The sequence below is a fragment of the Colias philodice genome, chromosome 25 (assembly GCF_061535455.1).
Source record: "Colias philodice isolate Cphi_HAF_F1 chromosome 25, ilColPhil1 Martin Lab GWU primary, whole genome shotgun sequence".
Classification (NCBI taxonomy): Eukaryota; Metazoa; Arthropoda; class Insecta; order Lepidoptera; family Pieridae; genus Colias; species Colias philodice.
In genome coordinates, this window is record NC_143110.1 from 4,044,715 (window position 1) to 4,069,885 (window position 25,171).

General features: G+C 31.4%; 1 protein-coding gene across 1 annotated transcript; it reads left to right on the forward strand.

The window, feature by feature from the left end:
• The first annotated feature begins 1,727 nt into the window (after positions 1–1,727).
• On the forward strand, positions 1,728–23,661 carry LOC149477294 (myrosinase 1-like). Its single transcript, XM_089710812.1, has 11 exons — positions 1,728–1,756; positions 14,002–14,105; positions 15,262–15,409; positions 16,156–16,322; positions 18,372–18,632; positions 18,888–18,979; positions 19,362–19,509; positions 20,475–20,635; positions 21,123–21,272; positions 21,751–21,842; positions 22,316–23,661. Exons 1-11 carry the CDS (start codon positions 1,728–1,730, stop codon positions 22,545–22,547), a joined length of 1,584 nt encoding a protein of 527 aa, XP_089566938.1. The 3' UTR covers positions 22,548–23,661.
• The last annotated feature ends 1,510 nt before the right edge of the window (positions 23,662–25,171 follow it).

Below are 25,171 nucleotides of genomic sequence, written 5' to 3' on the forward strand. Positions count from 1 at the left end.
ATACTAATATTATAAAGCTGAAGACCTACCTTTCTTTTGATGTTTTCTAAAAGATCTTATAATGGTTTTATATGTCATAAAGATATCATAAGAGATTATTACAATGTTGCAGTATGTGCAGATTGCAGTCATGAGAATTATCTTGATGCGATAGACTTATACATTTTTCTGAAGAGGCTTGATAAAACTGCAATCTTATGTTAATACCTAACGTTATCGTGACCGAATTTCTTTTGACTAGCTAATATCTATAGAGACATGGGCCTCCTGTACCTTGCCATAATCCACCACGCTGGCCAAGTGCGGGATGGCAGATGTCACATGTCGTCGAACTACTGTAGTATAAAAGTACTGGTACCTATATATGTGTAGGTATAGTAGAGCCATTTTAATAGGCAACATTTGACAGTTCAACAAAATTCAACAACGTAACCTAGTAACGACGACATAAAATAACATGATACATATTTCGTTTTGTTAGAACTGCACATTTGCTTGACTTTTTTCAATTACGATTACATATCTTCTTATATATAAAAATGAATCGCAAAATGTTTTGGTAAGCGCATAACTCGAGAACGGCTGAACCGATTTCGATAATTCTTTTTTTATTATATTCCTTGAAGTACGAGGATGGTTTTTATGTAGAGAAAACGTAAATATGTACCACGGGCGAAGCCGGGGCGGACCGCTAGTTTATAATAATAATGACCGATACAAGTAATTTTAAGATTTGATTTTACTGATAAATCATCCTAAACATAATAAACAATTTCTGATTTAAAGAACTGACGTCGCTACAATTTTGTGTCAATAAACGTTTTTTATTTTTAAATACCAGAGACGTTACTCTAAAAATCGAAATCTGACATCTAGAATCGAATGCATTGAATACTTGTGAATAAAAATCATCATAAATTAATAAATTCGATTGACAAATGTTTCAAATCCGTATCAATTAATTCACTTTAATCGATGTTTTTATGCAGGTTACTTCTCTTTGAAGATAAAATTGATAGACGTCAAATGTTGCCTATTAAATTGGCTCGACTATAGTAAGTACTATTATTTTATTTTTTTATCGTTATTTAAATTGTCCTTTTTATTAACATTGGCCTTGAATCTGTAATAAAATTCTCGTTATTTTTAATCCATTGCATTATCCCCTGCAGTAGAATAACTCCTAAAACATTTAAGAATGCAACAATTACTTACTGGCTTTAATTTACTTTTTACAAAAAATATGATATTTCTAGGCGATGATTTTTTTAATTGTATATTTATATACATAACTAGGTATATGTACATTATTTATAATACATATTTTCAAAACAATCAAAATGTTACATAGTATGTATATAAACACGGATTAAGCACCAAAATGAAAAATTTTCACTCCAAAAAACTGCGTTAAAAATCCTACGAATACAGGGAAATAAATAATCACATCAATTATTTGCATTTGATCCACAAAATATATACATCCCTACATAGTATAAAACAAAGTCGCTTTCTCTGTCCCTATGTCCCTTTGTATGCTTAAATCTTTAAAACTACGCAACTGATTTTGATGCGGTTTTTTTTAATAGATAAAGTGATTCTCGACGAAGAGTTTATTAGGTTTTAGACAAAGCGGGCGAAGCCGCGGGCGGAAAGCTAGTTTACTTACCTGTGTTACTTACATTTACTTATCTCACTATCACAGGCTTATGTTTTCAGTTGTAAACATGGCGTGGACATATACACTTGTGTTAAGGTAACGTAAATATATATTAATATTTTATTGTGTTTGTGTGTTTATTATTTTGTGTGGATGTGCCTACGGTATGTATTTAATGTTATTATTTTCGTGATTTGCGATTGCAGTTTAAAATTGATAGATTAAAGAAAATAATTAAATTTACATAAAAAAAAATCCAAAATTAATATATTGTATTCAGTGCATTGTAAAATATTTATTCAAAATTATCGTGAAAATTGTTGTTTTTTTTTTAAAGTTCAATTAATTATCAAGAGAAAAAGAAACAGCTACAACATGCACGTTGAAAAAAAATCGCATTCAATGAAAAAGTATATTTTAAATTTTAATTTAAATAAACTATTATTAAAATATTGCTCTTAATATCGTATTTATTTCAGAATTGGTTCAAAAATACCTTCTAAATAATATAAATATAAAATAATAATTTTACTTATCATAAAAAATGAATGGCGTGTAATTGATAATATGTTATTCACGCTAAATGTGAAAATTTGTTGTTATGAAAAACATAATTTAATTGGAAAAAACAATCCTACTAAATCCATACTAATATTATAAATGCGAAAGTAACTCTGTCTGTCTGTCTGTCTGTTACTCAATCACGCCTTAACTACTGAACCAATTTGCATGAAATTTGGTATAGAGATATTTTGATACCCGAGAAAGGACATAGGATAGGTTTTATCCCGGAAATCCTACGGGAACGGGTATTTCTTTGAAAACGCGGGCAAAGCCGCGGGCGGAAAGCTAGTATATTATAAATGCGAAAGTTTGGGAGGATGTGTGTGTGTGTGTGTTTGTTACTCTTTCACGAAAATACTACTGAACCGATTACAATGAAATTTAGCACACATATAGAGGGTAACTTGGATTAACACATAGGATAGGTTTCATGCCGGAAATCCACGGGAACGGGAACTATGCGGGTTTTTCTTTCAAAACGCAAGCGAAGCCGCGGGCGGAAAGCTAGTACTTAATAATTTTCACAGCTCAGTTATGTTTCATTTATTATTTCTTTAAAAGCGATAAAAAGAGTTGTTAACAATACATAATAATTAAAAAATAGACAGTTTTTATCAACTGATATAAAAGCACTTATTTAAAATTGCATACAAATTGGTTACTAAGTGTCAAACAGGCAAACAGACAAACAAAATTACTTTTATAACGTTAACTGCATCGATTGGTAATATTTATTATTAACAAAAAATAATAGTTATTGACAAAAAGGTATTTAATTAGAAGAAAAAAATATTTAAAATGTATTTAAATTAGTTAATTTATTATCTATTGTAATAAGACAAAGCAGTGTTATTGACAAAACGATTCCATTATACACTAAATTAGAAATATTTGTTTAATCCGAATTAACCTACAAATCAAGAAATTAGTCATTATTTTTATCATGAGGCATAAGTCTTCACTTATTACTTTTAATCTTATAATGTAGGTATTCCTTAAAACGATTTTTTTAAGTCTAATTTATTTTTATAAATAATTTAATACACGAAAAATATTCTTCTTAGCTTTCCCTTAGCTTCGCCCGCGTGTACAACCTTAACAAATTATACCTATAGACACTAAAACCTTACTCTTGAATCACTTATAAAATCCGTTGCGTAGTTTTAAAGATTTAAATCTTATTGATTGTCCATATGTATGCTTAAGCATCATGCCAACGACTTTGTATATATTTTATTCTGTGTAGTGTAGTGATGTTTAGTACCTACTATTGTTAGTAGATCAACTTTCTGTATTTTTTTCAGATTTTTAACTGTTATTAATGGCAATTATTTAAAAATGTATGTGCTTTAAACGTAAAATTCTCTTAATAACTTTGTCTAATACCAAACATTATTTAAACTTAAATAAATAGACACAAAACTTACATATTTTATTACTGTATTGGCAAAGTATATTTAAAGAATTTCTTCTCTACCTAGAGCCTATATTTACAGCGTGAAACAAGCACGAATTATTTCTTAAACAGATAAATATTAATTTGAAACCGATCATTGTTACATACAATATTGTATTGTGCATGATTATTACTCGAAAAGGACTGAACGGTTTTTGATGGTAGTGGCTTATGAATAAGAATAAATTACAGAAATACTTAACTTCGCCCAGTTAAACATAATTAACCCTAAAAATCGAAAAGACTTTATGTACTTATAATTGTTACCCTTTCATGCAAGTACTACTAAACTGATTAAAATGAAATTTAGCACGCCTAAAGGGGGGTTAACTTGGATTAACTCATAGGATAGGTTTTATCCTGGAAATCCCACGGGATCGGAAACTATTTCTATATTTCTAAGAAAACGCGGGCAAAAGGTTTATATATGATTATATGTATTCTGTGCATAATTCACTTTTATTTATTGTAGACTAGGTTTCCGCCCGCGGCTTCACCCGCGCAGTCGAAGAAAAACCCGCATAGTTCCCGTTCCCGTGGGATTTCCGGGATTGCGTCATTTACCCGGGATAAAAAGTAGCCTATGTCCTTTCTCGGGTATCAAAATATCTCCATACCAAATTTCATGAAAATTGGTTCAGTAGTTTAGGCGTGATTGAGTAACAGACAGACAGACAGAGTTACTTACGCATTTATAATATTAGTATGGATGCTTACGCACTTATGGTTATTTAGTAAGATTTTAATTATACAGCTATAAAAAAGAATTACAACTTGATTTATGGAATTTACAATTTGTAATTTATATTTTTTTACCCAATTTACGTCACATGAAATTAATTCTTATACATGTATAAATATCCAATTAATCTCTCTCAAGCTTTTTTAAGTGCTATTTTGCATAACCATATAGGCCCCAGAGTAAGGCCCCTTTTTAGTGAAAAAATGGAACTGTTTAAAATAAATAAAAGGGGCCGTAGGTTGTGTCGGATTTTTCCGACCAAACTGTGTTCCGTCTAGCCGCTACAATGACGGGAGCCACGGATGTTGGTGGGAATTGTTCATATTATTTCAAGCAGACTTTCTTTTAAAGCTCCTATTGTCACTATGCACTTATACATCAGTATTAGGCGAGTCTACAGAGCAAGCAACCTCGCGAAGCAATTGCTGCGCGAAGCAGCTCGGTCAGTGTACACGAGGCTCAGCCGAGGCAAATGATGTCATTTTCCTGTTTTAGGGTGCTTTTTCACCAATAATGTGCGAGGATGTGTAGCGAGATGATTTTTTAAAGAACCAATCACATCGCTTCATTTAGTTTGCAGCGTTTAGCGTTTGAAGCGATACTATTGGTTATTTACAAACATGATTTCTTGCTACACATCCTCGTAGATTATAGGTGGAAATGCTCCCTTAGCCCATTATAAAATGTAGTGCGGTTATAATAGAGCGCCTTGACATAATATCACTTCACATAAGACGGGTTCTTAGAAAAAGGATAACATTACTAAGTAATGGACATATATTAAGATGTCCTTAACGCTGAAATAATATTCGGATTCCACCTATATCATTTGGGTCATGGTAATCGTGGTTTTAATTTATATTTATAATAATTATTTTCCTCAAGGAAAGTCATGTCGACGATTTAACGCTCTATAAAATACTAATATAAAAGTCGTTAACATTAAAAAGGACATTCATGCAATTTTTTATCAGTAAATATTTATTATTTACACATCATTAAACATCAATCGAAGGATTTGAAACAACGATTTTTCAATGAAATTAATAAATATCAATTAGGAATCTCACTTCTGTGGAAAAAAAGGCCAATTATCTGAAAAGAACTCTCTTTTTAACATGACATAGGGTAAGGTTGCTCAAGTCGTACCACGGCGTTAGTCGTACCCCACCAATATCTCGTCTGATACCATTGAATTGGGCCATCTAGTGTTGTTAACGTGAACTATTTAGTCGCGCGAGCAAGCGTAAACAAGTGGTCAGGCGGTCGGCTTCGTGCAGCGAAAATAATTCAAAAAGTAAGTTTTTTATCACTTTTCATGTAAAATTAACGACTCATTCATAAACTTTTTACGGCAGGAATGTTATCTTTATATTTTGTCTTTGTTTACAACGATTTTTAATGCTTATCTGTCAATCGTTTGGGCATACTCAAACAGGAGAAAATTTTTAGGTTGTGTTAGTAATTTTATTTTTCAACCTCAAAGATAAGTATGCTTAAGTCGTACCTGTTAAAAATTATTTACTCGTACTTCTATTTAGGTCTAAGATTTTGTTATTCACTAAAATAATTACCAAATAATATGCTTAAGTTAATCTCAGACTGAATTATTTGTAATTTTAACTTACTTAAAATTGATCTCTTATTATTAAGAATTTTTCTATATAGTTTATTATATCTTCACTAAAGTGTATTTTCTAAGTACGACTTAGGCTGTATGTGGTACGAATTAGGCAACTAGGCGCCTTAATCGTACCGAAGGTATGTTTTTGAAAAACGTTAAAATTTATATTTTAATATTAACATTGTAAGTTTCTGTGATTTTTTAATTATAGACAAATAAATAAAGATTCAGTAAATGTGGATTATTTTGTATTATTTCAATTGTCGTGAATATTATAGCATAATTTCCTTAGGGGGTACGACTTGAGCAACCTTACCCTACTTATACCTAACGTGTTATGACTGATAATAAATGATAATAAATATATTGATTTAACTATATTTTTTATGTTCTACTAGCTTTCCGCCCGCGGCTTCGCCCGCTTTGTCTAAAACATAATTGATTATATACTAAAACCGCATCAAAATCCGATTCGTAGTTTTAAAGATTTAAGCATACATAGGGACAGAGAAAGCGACTTTGTTTTTACTATGTAGTGAAAAGGTATGTATGCGCTCTATATTTGCTCTATATTCAATACCCATTCAATATATTAAACTTATGCTTATGTACGGCTTCGTCCGTAGTTCACGTTTACGTGTTCTCTCCATAAGAACCATCCTCGTACTTCAAGGAATATTATAAAAAAGAATTAACTAAATCGGTTCAGCCGTTCTCGAGTTATGCGCTTACCAATACATTTTGCGATTCTTTTTTATTTTATAGAAATGTAAAAGTATGTGTTTCGGTACTGCACGTATAAGAGATAATTATCATTAATCATTTTCTACTTAAAAACTAAATAAAATGAATCGTTTAATTAATAAAATAAATCTAGGTATATAGCTATTAACGGTAAAAATTAAAATTAAATGATACACTCACATATTGTGTTTCTTAATACGATTAGCATGTGTTTAATTTTTGTTAAAATACGAAAAAAAATATAGGTTAATACTTACCTTCTGCATAAAAAGCTTTGAAGCTAGAATTTAAATTTTTAATAACTACCAAATATTGCAAACCATTAATCAAAATATTTCATAATTAACTCCGCTAATGTACCAAGATATAATAAATGTTTATTAGCAATCTTTATTACAATTTATTAGCAGTATTAAAATTTTGAGCTTTCGAGGTCTGTGTAACGGTTCTAACTTTTATATGAAAACAATTTTGTGAGTTATGAAGAAAGAAGAGGTCATAATATAAAAATAACTAGGTTTCCGCCCGCGGCTTCGCCCGCGCAGTCAAAGAAAAACCCGCATAGTTCCCGTTCCCGTGGGATTTCCGGGATTGCGTCATTTACCCGGGATAAAAAGTCTAGCCTATGTCCTTTCTCGGGTATCAAAATATCTCCATACCAAATTTCATGAAAATTTGTTCAGTAGTTTAGGCGTGATTGAGTAACAGACCGACAGACAGAGTTACTTTCGCATTTATAATATGTATTAGTATGGATTTATGATCATTATCATTATCACTGATGATGATCATGAGTCCATATTTTATTATACATACTGCAAATCTGAAGTCAACCTACAACTATGGGATTCACGCTGACCTTAAACGGGTTGACAAAGGTCATAAGTCTTCAAACTTACTTATTAGTTTCATAGCATTATTCATCACTTTATACATTACTATAGCTTTCCGCCCGCGGCTTCGCCCGCGTTTTCAAAGAAAAACCCTTATAGTTCCCATTCCCGTGGGATTTCCGGGTTAAAAACCTATGTGTCCAATCCTATGTAATCCAATTTACCCTCTATATGTGTGCTAAATTTCATTGTAATTGGTTCAGTAGTTTTTGCGTGAAAGAATAACAAACATACATATACACATACATCCATCCAGACAAACTTTCGCATTTATAATATTAGTAGGATACGTATAAAAACAAAACCGCTGTCGCTTTTGTCCGTCCCTGATTTTAACGCGGTTCCAGTGATACTGGAGGAAGCTCTAATATTTAATTTATTACCTAAGTTTTTAAAAATGATTGACCCATAGGGACAAATACATAACTGTCAGACAACTTTTTTTTCTTTGGAAAATCAAAACATGAAATTATGTAGGAATGCCGTAATAATTATTTTATAAATATCATTATGGACCTTGTACTTGTTAGAAAAGTGTTCATCGTATATCCATATTATTTAGGTTTAGGCCGACGTGAGCTATTAATTCCATGAGACAGATTTATTAATCTTTAGAAAGGTATAAAAGTATGGTCGATGACGTCAATTGCGTTTAATTAAACACTAGCTGTGCCCTGCGGTTTCACCCGCATGGCTGCGCTTCTGTTAGTCTTAGCGTAATTATAAATAGCCTATAGCCTTTCTCGATAAATGGGCTATCTAACACCGAAAGAATTTTGCAAATCGAACCAGTAGTTCCTGAGATTAGCGCGTTCAAATAAACAGACAAAACCAAGAATTTTCATGTAATTCAAGCTCTAAGAAAAGAAAAAGTAGTCAATGTCTGAGTTCTGATACTGCGTCTTTAACTATTTGACATGATATTTGACTCCTGAAAACATTATTGTCAAAGAATATTTTGTACAACGTTAATTAGATAGTTAAGGTTTTATTACATTATAAAAATGTAAATATCTTAGATACAAGATATTTCATTATACTTTTTCAACCCTATTGTCTCCCACATACACTTTAAAAAAAGGTATTTTTCTTTATTATGTTTTGTAGGACGTTAAACACAGATTAAAAAAAATATAGGCTGTGAAGTGTGAATCAGAGGTAAAAAATATTACGTCAAGATACTAAGATACACGTGCCAAAACGGTTTGTACCTTAAACCCTGGTATTTATTTGATTATCATTTTTTTTGTAACTTTATTACCATCGTCTATTTTACGTTCCGTTTTTTCTAACGAATCAAACTTCCCGTGTATTTTTTCAAATTTCAATTTTTTTTAATAAATAGGCTTATATTTTTTTTTTCAAATACTTTTAACTGGTTAAATAATACCTACATAAATTATAGTAATTGGGTTTTACGATCGACCTTATTACGTTCGGCATTTCCAAGTGTGAATCATTTTTTCTTACAAAAGTACACGTTTTTAAAGGTCAAAAGACGATACAAAATTGAATTCAGTTCAATGTTTAAACTTATTACATTTGTACCACACATAGGCCGCCATATTTTTAACTTAAATGTGTTTAGAGTTTAGACTTTCCTTTTTGAGCTTTTAATTATTGTAATAAGAAAAATATTATAATTAATTACTTTAGGGATTTACAAATAACTAATGGTTAATTTATATGCGATGAAAAACACAAATGGTGTAATCATCATCAACATCATTGTCAGCCTACACTTGTCCACTGCTGCAGGCCTCAGACACGCCACAGAGCCCGGTCGTTTGCTCGTTGTCGCCAGACGTGTTTTCTAGTTTATGAAAACAAAATAAGTAGTAGTTATTTAGTGGTAGGTAGTTTCTTTTTAATCGTAATTATGTTGCATTGTAGGTATTGATGTTTAACTGAGAAAAAGGTCACTTCCCTACCACTGGTTATTTTAAACTTCAAGGAAGTTCCAAGTCTTGTAACTACACATGGATATATGAATGGATTATATCCATCATGATTTCTATAGATAAAAGCATAGATTATTAATACTAACAGATTATAATTTTATGATTGTTTACGATAAACAAGTTATAAATATTCTTAGTTAATCATTTTACAATTATTGTATGCAAATAATTTTAAAAGTCGTTTTCTATGGAACACTATAATTTAAACGGACTCTACATTTATACAGTTACACGAATCTTTAGCATTTATTTTTTAACGTATGTATCGGAAAATATTTTTAACAAAAGTTCCTAAACGACACGTTCAATGTTCCTAATCACTACATAGTATAAAACAAAGTCGCTTTCTCTGTCCCTATGTCCCTAAGTCGGTGCCAAACACTAAGCACTTAGTATTAAGCCCGTGCACCGACATCAAACCTATTTAATAAATAGCACATCTAAATAATATGTAGTAATTAATAATATCAAATCTTTTTTATTTTTACTTTTCTGTTTTGAAGTCGGTTGTTTTTAACGCTGTTTTTTTTTATTATTTGAAAGCTAGTGCCTTCCGGTTTTGTTCAATTCTGACAATTTGAAGACGATTGAGGCAACTCATAATAATATATGAGCCCTATTCATTGGAATACAGGTAATTACAGAGTACTTTCTTGTGTGGTGAAGTGAAGATAACCAAATCCAATCCATGGTCGTAAGATGCAAATAGCAATGCATCCTTACAATCTAATCTAATCAATGCATAAGATACATAAAGCTGTTGGCATTAAAAGATTACCGTCATATTAATTACTACAATTATATCATGAACTGTATGACGAATAATTATTATGGTCGCATTTAAAATAGATTCCATTGGACAATTATTTACGGATTATGCATTGAGTTACTATGTACTACGTACTAGAGAGGATATCGCTACTACACTATTTGTAACACGAGTTAGAGTCAGTCGTCTCAAACAAATTCTTTTTTTGTTACATTGATTGGTTTTAATTGATAAGTTTATTCATATTTTTTTAATAAGATAAACAATATTTATTTGTTACATTGATTAGTTTTAATTTATAAGTAATAAGACGACAAAGTACACGACTCACAAGCCGCCCCGCGCCGCCGCGCTTATCGTTCAGATTTTGTTCGTGGTGTCCTCTCTATACGTAGTAAATAGTAATAATACTACTTAAGTAATAATACTAGTTTACCTTTATATTTATAATTTTACATCAGTAATTGAGATATTTAATATATTTGCATTTTTACATTATGAGACCATAAAGGGCGGTCGTCTCTATTTTGTCCATTCATGTTACGATGTAAGAGCGAAAGTGATAAAGAAATAAATAAAGTTTTATTTAATTATACTTTTAATGAAGTGTCTTAAATTGGTTCAAATATCTTTACTAAGATTTCCTGTATAAGATATATTAATATTCTCTTCTATTCATAACACTTGATTATTTTTGATATTTATAAATTATTCCCTTGAAGAAAATAATTAAAAACCGCGTAACGTATTCGAAATCAATCATAGAAAATAAATAAAACCATAACGTAAACAATTGTATACGCTATGCCTACGAATATTGTCTAAAATACGACAATTTCTTATATTTATTTATGTCTCCATATATTTATTTATGTAGAAAAACATGCTTAATTTTTTAAATTAAAAATACATTAAACCAAATAAAACTTCAATTCCTGAACATAAAAGTATTTAATCTGTTTAAAATTACTGGGAGCAAATTTGCAATGCCAAATAACTATATCTAACCATACGTTAAGCGCGTCACACACGGTGAAGATACTATAATATTTTATCTTAAGATACTGTTATATTTTGTATTACAGTATCTTAACGCATTCGGTATCAGCGTTCGGACCATCATTTTTCTTTTTGTCATTACGTACTAAGACTCCTGTAGAACCGCCATACTGTTACAAATGACGCGAAATTTTGTGGGTCATTTGTAACAGGATGGCGGTTCTACAGGAGTCTTAGTACGTAATGACAAAAAGAAAAATGTTGGTCCGAACGCTGATACCGGATGCGTTAAGATACTGTAATACAAAATATAACAGTATCTTAAGATAAAATATTATAGTATCTTCACCGCGTGTCACGCGCTTTAGCCGTATTAACAGTTATGTAATCCTGCTAATATTATAAATGCAAAAGTTTGTGAGTATGGATATATGTGCATGTATGTATGTTTTGTATTCTTTCACGCAAATACTACAGAACCGATTATAATGAAATTTAGCACACATACAGAGAGTAACTTGGATTAACACATAGGATAGGTTTTATCTCGGAAATCCCACGGGAACGGGAACTATGCGGGTTTTTTCTTTGAAAACGCGGGCGAAATCGCGGGCGGAAAGCTAGTTAGTTATAAGCTTGTTATAAGTCTAAGGGCTGATTTTTCAATCCTTGGTTAAAACTTATTCGTCGAATAATGTATAAAACTGCCATTTTAAAAACGTATTCTAATTGCCCTTATTTGACAGTTTACGTGACATTTTAATATTATCGTGTAATATTTTATTGAACGGATAAGTTTTATCTAAGTATTGAAAAATCGGCGCTAAATGAAGTAATATGGTTTTATTATTAATTTATTGATCGATGACACACCAACAACCTAGGACAATATGATAATTACATAAAAAAATACGGGCACTATACGTATGTTTATAACTATCTTGACCTAGGCATTCAAACGCGCGTAAAAAAGTAACAACCATAAAACCATCCGAAGTCACAACACGTACCTACGTTCTACATGGTGTTGGTGTACCTACATTCATAAAAAAAACATAAAACATATTCCTCCATGATCATAATGGTGTTGCTAAAAGTAGGTAGAGCACAACAATAATATAAAATACTATCTGTGCCCTGCGGTTTTATCCGCATTGCTCCACACCTGTTGGTCTGAGCGTGATGATATAGCCTATATATCTCGATAAATCTCGATAAATAGATCTCTCGATAAATAGGCTATCGAACACCGAAATAATTTTAAAAATCGGACCAGTAGTTCCTGAGATTAGCGCTTTCAAACAAACAAACTCTTTAGCTTTTTAATATTAAGTGTAGATAATATCGAAAACAATAATAAGTTACTGAATCTTTATCTGCGTAGAAGTTATCTTGCCATTATTAGAAAGAAAGAGAGAAAAAACATTTAATTCATTTACACTTGTATAGTATATCGATGTATTTAAAAAATTAATTATACAAGGCTTGCACCTGTTTTATCGTATCCTCAGATTTCGCTAATTGTTAATCGATTAAATTTTATTATCTTTAATTGCATTTAATTGTGATTGAGCGACATGATTTATTAAAAATAATAGCTTCATAAAATAAAAAACTACTAAAATCATAATGCAAAATATTATATTCTACCTATAGATATATTTGTGATTAACGGCCTACAGTTTTATAAAAAGCCTGTGATGTATGGAAAAGAGTATGTGTCCCATTTACGAAGATGATTTCCATTGTCCAATATTTTGGCACTATACAATATGGAAGTCATACCCTCAGGCAAAAAGCCAGGGTCACTAACCATTGCCAAACGGGTCTTCAAATATAATAATACGATGAGATTGCATTAAATCTAAATAACAAGTCGGATTGGGTTGTACGAGCAATATATTTCGAACTTTTATTCATGCCCATCATGTTTTAAAATATGTATTTCATTTTGAAAAAGTTCTGAAACCCCATTTGAATGGATTAAAAAGAAACATAATTATATGATATAGCACTAAGTATACCTTTTTATTTATTATATTTTTATGATTTAAGCCACAACACATCTAAAGCTCCTTAAATTAAACACATTAGGTAAGCCCTTTTATGCTACAAAGAAAGCACAAGAAACAATAATTTCTTTGACGTAATCACAAAAAATAATCCGTGTGAAAGTTTCTGATAATAATCACTTTATCACAAGTAAATTAATAATTAAATCTTATTCATATAATATTATATAATTATACCTATTTAATTACGTTGTGCCTTCCCAAGGGTGTTAATACATGCGTAAGTAATTAACACAGTTTCTTTGGTAAGGCTAAGTAGGCATATTACGTCATATATCAGTGATTTTATTTTCCTCGTTTTTTGTTATTTCTGAGTAACACGTGGTGTTCGATTTTTTAAGTTTCAAATAAACTAAAAAATATTTTTTGTCTAATTGTAAGAAAAAATATTATACTAAATTATATCTAACAAAATAACGATGCAAACAAAGCAACACAAGTTTTACTTCTTGAAGTCACAGTAACATGTAGTTATTAAATTATCTGTTTATTAAAAAAAACTTCTTTTTTTTAATAGTACCCTTTTGGCCGCGAGATGTCACGCCCAGCAGTTTCCCGCCAATTTTCAATTCGGTGCAGCCTCCGCGGCTTACCAGGTGGAGGGGGGTTGGAATGCTGATGGTAAGAATATTACTCATACTAATTACTATATTTTTAAATTAATATTTTCCCTTTTAAAATAGAATCCCGTCACATATTTAAATGTCTACGTAAATATGAACACTATGAAAAGCTATGCAACAACACATTCTAGATTTATAAGCAATTATTTATCTTATGTACTTTTTATCAATTTCACTATCTCAAAGCTCCTATAAAAGATATGTAGATAATTTTATAGAAAATATTAAGTATTTAATTTATTTTAAACGCTGTTTCACTCAGGTAATTAAGATAAGCATTTTGTGTACATTATAATTATGATGTTGTAACTTATAATAATTAAGGTTTGTGGAATGCAAATTTATAGTATAATGAATAATCATGAATAATTTTCATGACGCTTATGTAGGTAACTAATTTTACGGTGATGGACAAAAGTCTACTAACCGGCTTCACACTGTTTGAACAGGGATTTAAAATGGCCTAAGTTTAAAGGTAAAATAATAGAAGCTTTCGAATGTTAAAATTTTTACAAATTCGTTTTTTACTCAAATTGAAATGTTAGTGAGCAACCCATCACTCCGTCTTATTAAGTATCTCCATCTCTATGACTCCATAACAACTCCATAACCATTTTGAATGAATGAATACGTTAATTGCCACACAAGTTTTAACCTAAAGAAAAGAATCCATACTAATATTATAAATGCGAAAGTAACTCTGTCTGTCTGTCTGTTACTCAATCACGCCTAAACTACTGAACCAATTTGCATGAAATTTGGTATGGAGATATTTTGATACCCGAGAAAGGACATAGGCTACCTTTTATTGCGAAATATGTACCACGGGTGAAGCCGGGGCGGACCTCTAGTAAAATAATAAAAATAAAAAATACATGAAGGACTGCCGCGGTAAAGCTATTGCATAGCATCGCATCGCTGTGCCGGTTGGAGTGGGGGGCGTTAGGTTTTTTCGTTACGGAATTTTTACATTCGGTCGCCGCGCTCAAGGTCTGAGATAAAAGCTATGCAATAGCTTAAAAAAACATATGAGAAAAAAAAGGATGTATGTGGCAAAAGCTTCAGACTCAGCTATGTTGTTTGATTGCAACTTTGCTGATTTTCAGCCTGTCCTTCATTTCCCTCACAAAACTTAATTCACAAATCCCATCCAGGTAAAGGAGAAAGCATCTGGGATAGATTAGTACACACTAAAAAGGATGCAATAGCGGACGGTGCTACGGGAGATATTGCTGCTGATTCCTATCATTTGTGGCGGGAAGACGTGCAAATGGCGGCCCAGTTGGGGCTTGATTTTTATAGGTACGAATTTATTCATGATTGTGCACTTAGAAATTAAAGATTTTAACGGATTTTAAACGCGTTTTATTCATTATATTATTATCCAGACATTTCGCACACATATAGCGAGCATGGTGACGGGGAGGCATAATGAAAAAATTCGTTAAAATCTTTAATTTTTAAATGTATAATACTCATTTTAAATCACATGTAAAATCAACTCATAAGAAAATATGATTATGGACTTCTTTCGGTAAGGGTTTTGAATCGCTATAATGCTTAGATATTTCATCATACATAGACTGTTTGAAAAGTAGTACTATATAGAGCCCGCAAAAACTCTACAGCGGCTCTTCAACTACATTAGTGTATTTAAATGCTTTTTCGACTAAATTATTTTTCAATTATGGATAATTTTTGTGTTTTTATTTGATCGTGTCATGTTATCATGCGCAATAAAGAATTATATCTAGGTATCTATCTATCTATCTATGTATCAAATAAATAATTTAAATCTTGGTTATTATGCTACATGAATCAATGATTTATCACGCATTTATCCGTAGCATTAGAGACACCTTTCGTTACTACTAATGTATGAACTGATATTATCTACCATAATAACAACACAAAAAAAATTGGTAGGAATAAAAATATCTTTCAGCGATCCATGTGAAGCAGCTCTACATTAAACCCAGACTTTGTTTTAAAATATTACCTTTAATACAATATAATAAAAATATTTTATAGTAAAATATTTTTTACAGATTCTCAATATCCTGGCCTCGTATTCTTCCCAGTGGTCTAGCAAACAACATCAGTTCAGCTGGAGTTGCATATTACAATAACTTGATTGACGAATTACTCTTACACGGCATAAAACCTGTGGTCACCATGTACCATTGGGACTTGCCGATGAAACTACAGGATTTGGGTAATTATTACTTAGTCTTATAAGAAGTCAATCTCTCGTAAAACTTAATAGTGTGCCTACTCATATTCTTCGATCGATGGTTTCCTGTTCAACATTCATTCATTTATAATATTATATAAGTACGTAGGTACGTGAAAGTTTGCAAGAATGTATCGAAATATGTTCGTCAATCTTTTACGTGAAAACCCCTGAACAGATTTTGATGATACCTACTTACTTGGTAGATTATGTACCAGAATACCAGAAACCGTGGAGAACAGATAATAAAAATTAAATGCAGATCGTAAAAATAAATACATATGCCTAATAAAGAAGTAAAAGCCTTATGTAAGGTAATCCATTTTAAGTCAATAAACAATAAGTTAGGCAATAAACACAATAAAAATAAAATATAGATAATATATCGTACCTACATTTTGTAGTGAATCTTCTGTGTAACAACAATATTGCATTATAAAAACTAATACAATATCTATAAAATATTTCTGTTGCAATTATAGGACAAAGTCTAAAAAAGTATCGTTTTATTGACACACCTTATTCTTTTAAATGAAATAAAGTACCATTTAAAACGATTAAGAGCATTTTATTATCAAACCATAAACAGCACTGCATTGTATGAGATTATAATCATTATCAAGGATCTTTTCAACTGCAACATACATTTTGCTAAATTACTTCCCAGATAAACACATGATAACATAAAAAAATTATTTGGATAGGCCCAGTAGTTTTTATTTTATGAGCATTTTTGTCTGTACTCGATGACTTAATTGAAATGTAGCAAGTAACTTTGATTCACTTCTGGATAGCGATGAAACATTATCATCACATAGAGCTGATTTGATGATGGAATCGGAAGGTGGCCATTGGAACTCAGTAATATATTGACACAATTTTATCGAGATTGGGCTCGTTTGATTCGTGTTGAAAAATACACTAAAAAGTATTAAATAAAAATAACTGCGTTAAAAACTGCGTTTTTGAAGTCGGTTGTTTTTAACGCAGTTATTTTTATTATAGAAAAATTCGAACTCTCGTATTTTTGCCATACCAGGGCAACTCCTAGACTCTCGACCTCCCTTGTATCTGCCTCAGCAATCGAATCTTCTACTCTTTCTGTTTTATGTGCTTAAGAGTGCCGTTATCGATTTTTTCTATTAAATAACTCATTTGAGCTCATTGAAAACTTAATAAACACGTGATAAGATATTTCAATAATCCGCTCCTTAAAACACTAATTACGGTTAAATAAATAAAACGAAACTACATGCATTTTGCTAATTATATCTTGTTAATTGCTTTTAAACGTTTCTTTTACTTTAATAATCACAATATCTTCGGTCACCTTTAAGATCAAGGCCTGTTAAATATTGAAAAAGTCAGGGTCAGCTCTTGAGTGGCAACAGGCTCTACATGCCGAAACTTCAAACGTAAAAAACGTTGCTTTTGTTAATATTTTAATAATTAAAATATTATTTGTATACTTCAGAATTCATGCAAGTAGACTGTATACAACTAACTAAAATCATTAATAGAAATCACCAACGGATGTTTCTTACACTTATACGTAAAAACAGAGAGATAGATTAATTATATTCTAGACTAGCTTCCGCCCGCGACTCCGTCCGCGCGGAAAAATTAAGAAAAAATAAGATTTATTTTTTTTCTACGTAGTTTTCCGGGATAAAAAGTATCCTATTTTATGCCCAGGATAATAAGGTATAATTGTACCAAGTTTCATCGAAATCGAACCGTTAGTTTTCACGTGATGCCTTCACATACAGACAGACAAAAATTTTTTTAATCACATATTTGGGTTTGGTATCGATCCAGTAACACGCCCTGCTATTTATTTTTTCAATATTTTCAATGTACAGAATTGACCCTTCTACAGATTTATTATATGTATAGACTATAGATTAGCTACCTTACTTACTTATCATAGGATATTTTTTATCTGGATATTTATTATAAAGAGTGTGAAGTCACGATCTAAAAGCAGTTTAATTAAGTATTGATATTTGATTGTATGAACTTAATCAACAGGTGGCTGGACGAACCCCCTAATATCCGACTGGTTCGAATCCTACGCAGCAGTTCTATACTCTTTATACGCTGATAGAGTAAAAACTTGGATCACAATAAACGAGCCTATAGTAGTTTGTGACTTTAATTATAATGGTGGGAACTATGCACCAGGTATTAAGGAACCAGAATTAGCACCATATTTATGTAATAAGCATTTGATGATTGCTCATGCGAAGGCGTATAGGCTGTATGAGAGGGAATACAAGCATAAGTATGATGGTGAGTTGCTTTAATTGTATTTTATAAATTCATAAAAAATACGTTATCATAATTACATGATTTGTAAGGTAAGGTTTAATCAAATACGCTTAAATATTTAACTTGGTGATTTATGACAAATTGTGCCATCAAAATTGTTAAATTTTATTTGTTTTACTATATTATATAGTTTTACCGGGTCAATGAAATTAAACTGAGGATTCTTCTAATTTAATCGATCTATTCTTCTAAAGTGCTTCTTATAAATTTCTACAGGTCGAATTTCGTTAGCGAACAATGTCCTCTGGATAGAACCATTTAAAGTACCCAGAGACATAGAGCTGGCAGAACTCGGGATGGAACATATGGTAAATATTAAAAAATAGTATCTTATTTTGGTTATAATAATGGCACTAATCTTAATAAAAAGCATTATTTAACTTTGTAATTTTGGGTTGAATTTCTGTAAGAATTTTCCGTTATGTTGCTTTTCAACCAAAATTGCAAAAAACGGAGAGACATAATTCGCAATTAAGTTGATATTTTTTATCAATTTATGTCATTAATTCTACCATATCACAACTTTAATTTATACTTTATGGTTTATAATAATAATAAATCTACTCTAGGGATTAATTTAATTGTTAATTAAACGGCGATTAATCACGAGCTCTTTGTCAACATATTTAATTTTTTTTATTCATTTTATTAAACTCGATGTTCTTAAAAATTCATATCAATTATTTTCAGATCGGTCGTTATGCTCATCCAGTATTTTCTAAAGAGGGTGGGTGGCCTGAAAAGATTGAGAAACACATGTTGGAACTAAGCTTGAAACAAGGCTATAATAGTTCCCGACTACCCCCATTTACAGAGGAGGAGAAGAAGTTTGTTCAAGGTTAGTCGATATGAGAATGGAATTGAAGTCTCTTGTCTTATTCTATATTGATGTCTTCTATACTAATATTATAAAGAGGAAAGGTTTGTATGTATGTATGTATGGTTTTCACGCATAAACTACTGGACCGATTTTGATGAAATTTGGCACAGATAATCTTTAGACCCTGTGAAAGAACATAGGCTACCTTTTATTGCGAAATATGTACCACGGGCGAAGCCGGGGCGGACCGCTAGTATTCTATATTGATCTTAATTACCGTCTGAGATTATAATATTATGTAAAACATAGATCGCTCGTGGTGCTAAAACTGACTTTGAATAATTTATATTGATTGTTATCCAAGTATGTAACCTTTACCACAGACCACAGTCTATGTATTGTATAATATACAGTTCTATACTAGTACTTATTAGTTATTTCTTTGAAGGACGTTCTGTAGTGAAAAAAGCCCGGGTTTGAAGGTGCTTTCATTAGATGCATCTTATCATCTTATCTTAATAGTTAATTATTGTAAGGTTTGGGTACAAATAATAAAATTGTAAAATTGTAACGCAAATCTCTTCGAAACCTAGAGCTTTGGATGTTATAAAACTATACAAATTGTAACTTCTTTAACTGAGAAGTACTTTTTTATAGAGTGTAGTGAGATAACTGTGGCTTATTATAATAATTTATTTACAGTATATTATAATAATAATTTTATTGACCACCTCCTTGGTACAGTGGTTGACGCGTGAGCGTAGAACCGAGGGGTCCTGGGTTCGATTCCCGGTGGAGACGAAGAAAAAAAAATGTCTCGGTCTGGCAGGACATAGAAGGCTGATCACCTACTTGTCCCTAAAGAAAATCGATCAGTGAAACAGATGTATGAATAATGCATCTGCCCCTTATCCCACTACGGGGACACGGGACTTCACTTTTTTTTTATAATAATTTATTTATGTAATTCAATACACTTCCAGGAACAGCAGATTTCTTCGGCTTCAACTACTACACGGCGCGGCAGATCCGACCCGCGCGTCCGGGCGAAAGTGGCACGTGGTTCATTGACGGGTCGCCGGAACTAGACGCCATGTTGGAAGTGCCGCCTGGAGCTACGTTTGGGGCCACGGATCTTATTGCTGTGAGTTATTTTGCTTATATTTTGGTGAAAAATGTGTCCTTCTTGCCAAGAAGGCAGAAAATAATGTGTTGTGGGTTGTATAGAGATTAGAATTTGAAGTTTATTGCTGTGAATGTATGCGCGGAACGGCGGAAGGGTGAAAGTGAGTGATGAGAGGAAGTATAATTCAATAAAGAAATGAAGGTATGGGACAGATATTTATATCTGCTTCACTGATCGATTTTCTTTAAAAATTGGTGATCATACTTTTGTATTCTGCAAGACATTTTTTTGCCTCCAAAGAAACTGTAAATACTGTACAAATTGATTATTTATATTGTTATTATTTACACGCATTTATTGTTTATCAACACATTACCTATGTTATTTCAATTTGAAAGCATACGTATAGTTTCGTAGCGCTTCCAAAACTTCTAGAAAAATCCTATTAAGTATATATGTACATGAAAGTGCAGAAGTTTAAAACGGCAATTTGTAACATCCACAGATACTTCCAAGAGGCTTACGGGAAATGCTTCAGTATTTGAAGAAAACCTATGGCGATCATGAGTACCTGATTACTGAAAATGGATATCCAGGATGGAAGGATATGGAAGATCACGTCAGAATCGACTTCATTAGAGACCATTTGGAACAGGTAAATTATAATTATGTATACTCGCTTTCCGCCCGCTGACCGCTCTATCTAAAACTTAAAAAACTATATAGATAGGTAGTAAAACCTTCCTCGATTACTACTTTACTCCTAATATCACAGATTACTAAATAGTTACTAGGTTACTATTATGTTCAAACTAATATTTAAACACAACCCCTTTTTCATCACCACATAGTATAAAACAAAGTCGCTTTCTCTGTCCCTATGTCGCTTTGTATGCTTAATCTTTAAAACTACGCAACCGATTTTGGTGCGGTTTTTTTTAATAGCTAGAGCGATTCAAGAGGAAGGTTTAAGTATAATATAATTTATTAGGTTTTAAACAAAGGGGGCGAAGCCGCGGGCGGTAAGCTAGTTTATAATAATATAGTCTCTACTTTCAGAAGAAGTTAATATTTGTATAATGTTCAAATTATAGCCCCAGATAGCTGGGTTTTAAAAAAAATCTATTTTACAGTTACTCATAGCGATAGACGAAGACAACGTGACTGTAAGCGGTTACACGTATTGGTCACTTTTGGACAACTTCGAATGGGTCGGCGGTTACGGGTTAGTATTCAATAGTTAATATTTTTAATGCTTAAAATAATTTCTAGGTTGTTATTGAGTTAAATCGTAATTGATGTGTTAAAAAAAATGAATTTAATTAAAATGTTTTTTTTTTTATACAAAAAAGGTAAGTAAGTATACAGCGGTTTCTCGTTTACAAAATGATGTCAAGACAAAAAAAAATTAACACATACTATATTTATGAAAAAATATAGGCTGTCGCCTGTCCTACCGTCAGTGCACTAAGCTCAATGAAACTTATAGCTGTTTATTACCTAAAAAATTCTTATAGGATCTAGACACATTTTTTTTTCGATTAGATAATTTCTTAAACTCTACGTGATTTGCCTTACCTACTAATAAATATGGGGCAGCCTCTATACATCTGAAATGTAGAAAAAATATTCTACAGCTGTTTTAATTGAATTCTTGTTCTGCTCGCTCAACTTACTAAAATGTGCCTTTTTTCACAGAATAAGATTCGGCATCTACGACGTAGATTTCAACGATCCTAAACGCACTAGGACACCAAGATTATCAGCAAAATACTACGCTTGTGTTATCGACAGTAATTCGTATAACGTGTCCCTTGAATGTACTAATAGTCCGAGTACTGCGTTTTCTAGAACACTTACTAATGGGAATGTACGAAATAGCTTTTCGGTTTTAGTTTCAGTGTTTATGGTAGCTTTATTTTTTATGTAATTCAGTATAAGGATAAACAATTAAGTACCTAGTAGGTATGTTTGGAAAATGATGACTACATAATTATTACAATGGTTTTGTAATACAATTTTATTCCATTATTTTTAGGTTGTGTTGATTTATTGAAGTGAAACTTGAAAGTGTATCTTTGAATCTTGCCAAAGAATTTTCACTTCTGACACGTGTGCTCGGCACACACGCTTTTTTGTGAAAAGTGGACATACTTGTAAGTTGTACAGAAAGAAAATTTTAGAATTAACAGAAAAAATGAATTACATCTGTAGTTACAGTCTATAATTTGCAAAAAAATACTTTGTAGTAATTAAATTTCTTGTGAGAATTGCTTTTTCAGTGCACTGGTTCCAGTAATGTGTTTTTTGAAGACGTGAAACTTCTTTATCGGGGTTGGAAAAAAATTTAGTGTAACATTTTTTCGTTACGCGTGTCATTTTTCCGTTACGCGCAATCTTTTATTCGACGTATTTCGGTACAGTTGCATATAGTAAATTATTTTTTGAAAAATAAGGTCATTAAGAAGTTTCACTTCTTACGTGTGTACCTACTGCCTACACTAGTACACGCTCACATTTTTTTAATATTATCCGTTTATTATTAAGTGTAGTATAAACCATACCAACTGTTGAAAACTACAGCATATATTATAACTGCCCTACCAAGTAGCACCTAAGTATATTTAAACCATTCTATATTTAATATTCTGTATTTTATGAAACCACTATAATGTACTTATTAATATAATATAATTATCGTATAGTATTTTATTCTTGTTTTGTAATATTTAAAAAAGTGATTATGAATTCACTATTTCGATAAATGTCATATCACAACTCCTGTACCTGTACATTTAACATATCTGTCAGTTAAAAAGACTAGTAGCCCATGCTAATAGCAATAATATACAGTGTATTATGTTTTTCAAAGTCCCAAATAGGCTATAAGGGACATTATCAGCATTTGGTGAAACCAGGCCGTTACTTATTAATTGTAACTTAGTAAGTACTATTTGAAAGAGCATGAGAAATAATAGTAAATTAATGTATGTTTGATGTTTCATTATAAGTTTAAGCCAAATAAATTACATTGAACAATAAAATTGTAAAATCGAACATTTGGTTTTTATTTATACTACATTTCCTATCCTATCCTATCCTACCCTTACTTCGATCCTATCTGTGTCTTTAAACAGAATATTAAAATATAGGTACTTACCATGTAAACTTTTTAGGCAAAAACAGCAAACAAGAATAAGCATATCTTTTTTAACTTTTTGTGCAGTTAAAGCGCAAGATAACATGATCATTCAACCATCATTTGGCCCGAAAATTGTCTGAATCAAAACTCTACTCAGGCATCTTTTAAGCAAGATTTCTAATGATCGTATATTCTAATGATTGTGATCATTACTGCGTCGAAATAGAGGTTAATTTGAATGTTTTATACAATATTATTTGAGAAACTTTTAATATTATGCCATTGTGAGTCTAGTTGCTTAGTATCATGTTCTTGTAGCTACTTCTATATTTACATAGAAGCCGCTTCTTTGGTCTCAAAATGAACCTTTTTATATTTAGGATGAAATTCGGTAAATGTAAACTTCGTAACCATACATTTCAAAATTATTTGAAAAATAAATAATGTTAACCCTTAACACGGCAAGCCCTGAAATAATGTACCCAGATATGACCTGAATTGGTTTTAGTGATAGTTATTGATTAAAAAATACTATAATAGAGAAAAAAATAAAACAAATTTCCTGTAAGTAGGTTTTTCAGGATGTCCGTTAAAACGGCCATTGCCAAGAACCCCGTCTTCAGTGCTGTCTCAAAAAACGGACAACGCTGTCATACAGCTTATAAAATAAGAATGAAAAAAAAATAAAATTCACTTAATATAACACAATTGAAAACAATTTCAAGTAGCATTTTATTGTTTTATTGTGTCACAGTATTTTCACTATCTATTATAACAAAAAATTCTTCAATTTTAACTAAATACCTAACAAATGATAATTGAGCCCTCTCGAGCTCAATCACACTATTTAGTTGTGTGGAATGTTATATAACATTTATTATTTCGTGTCAAGTAACCGTTGGTTTCATTTAATACAAATAATAATGGTTTTTCTAAAATGTGAAGTGATATTTGGCCGATGATTAGGACATTTAGATGAATGCATGTGGAGGTCGAGGAACTCCCGGTTCTATTGTAGACCCAACAGATTTAACTGGTCTTAGATTATATTCGTCATTTTGAACTTAATTAAAAATAATTCTACATATAATTAAAGACTCTAAGGTAAGAAAATCCCATAAAAGTGATATTTTATTAAAGTACGAATCATGGCAACGTCCGTTTCTTGGGACATGCCAATGGGTTCTTAGTTACCTATATCTACGGCACTGTCCCAAAAAACGGACCAGCTATATTTCGAATATTTTGTCATAGAATTATTTGAATATTTCATAATCTTTATAGCAAAAACAACAGTTTATCTCACCTGAAAGTTAAATCAATAGCAATCAAACATGGAAACTATTTCATTAAAGCTATTATTGACCAGAAACACAAACCATCACTAATTCCGGGATTCCCTAAATTCAACA

What these genes read in the sequence shown, in the direction of transcription:
- LOC149477294 (XM_089710812.1), top strand. Translation starts at nt 1,728, where the DNA reads ATGGCGTGGACATATACACTTGTGTTAAG. An exon ending in TTAGAGACCATTTGGAACAG is followed by an intron (nt 21,273 to 21,750) that starts GTAAATTATAAT and finishes TCTATTTTACAG; the next exon opens with TTACTCATAGCGATAGACGA. An exon ending in GAATGGGTCGGCGGTTACGG is followed by an intron (nt 21,843 to 22,315) that starts GTTAGTATTCAA and finishes CTTTTTTCACAG; the next exon opens with AATAAGATTCGGCATCTACG.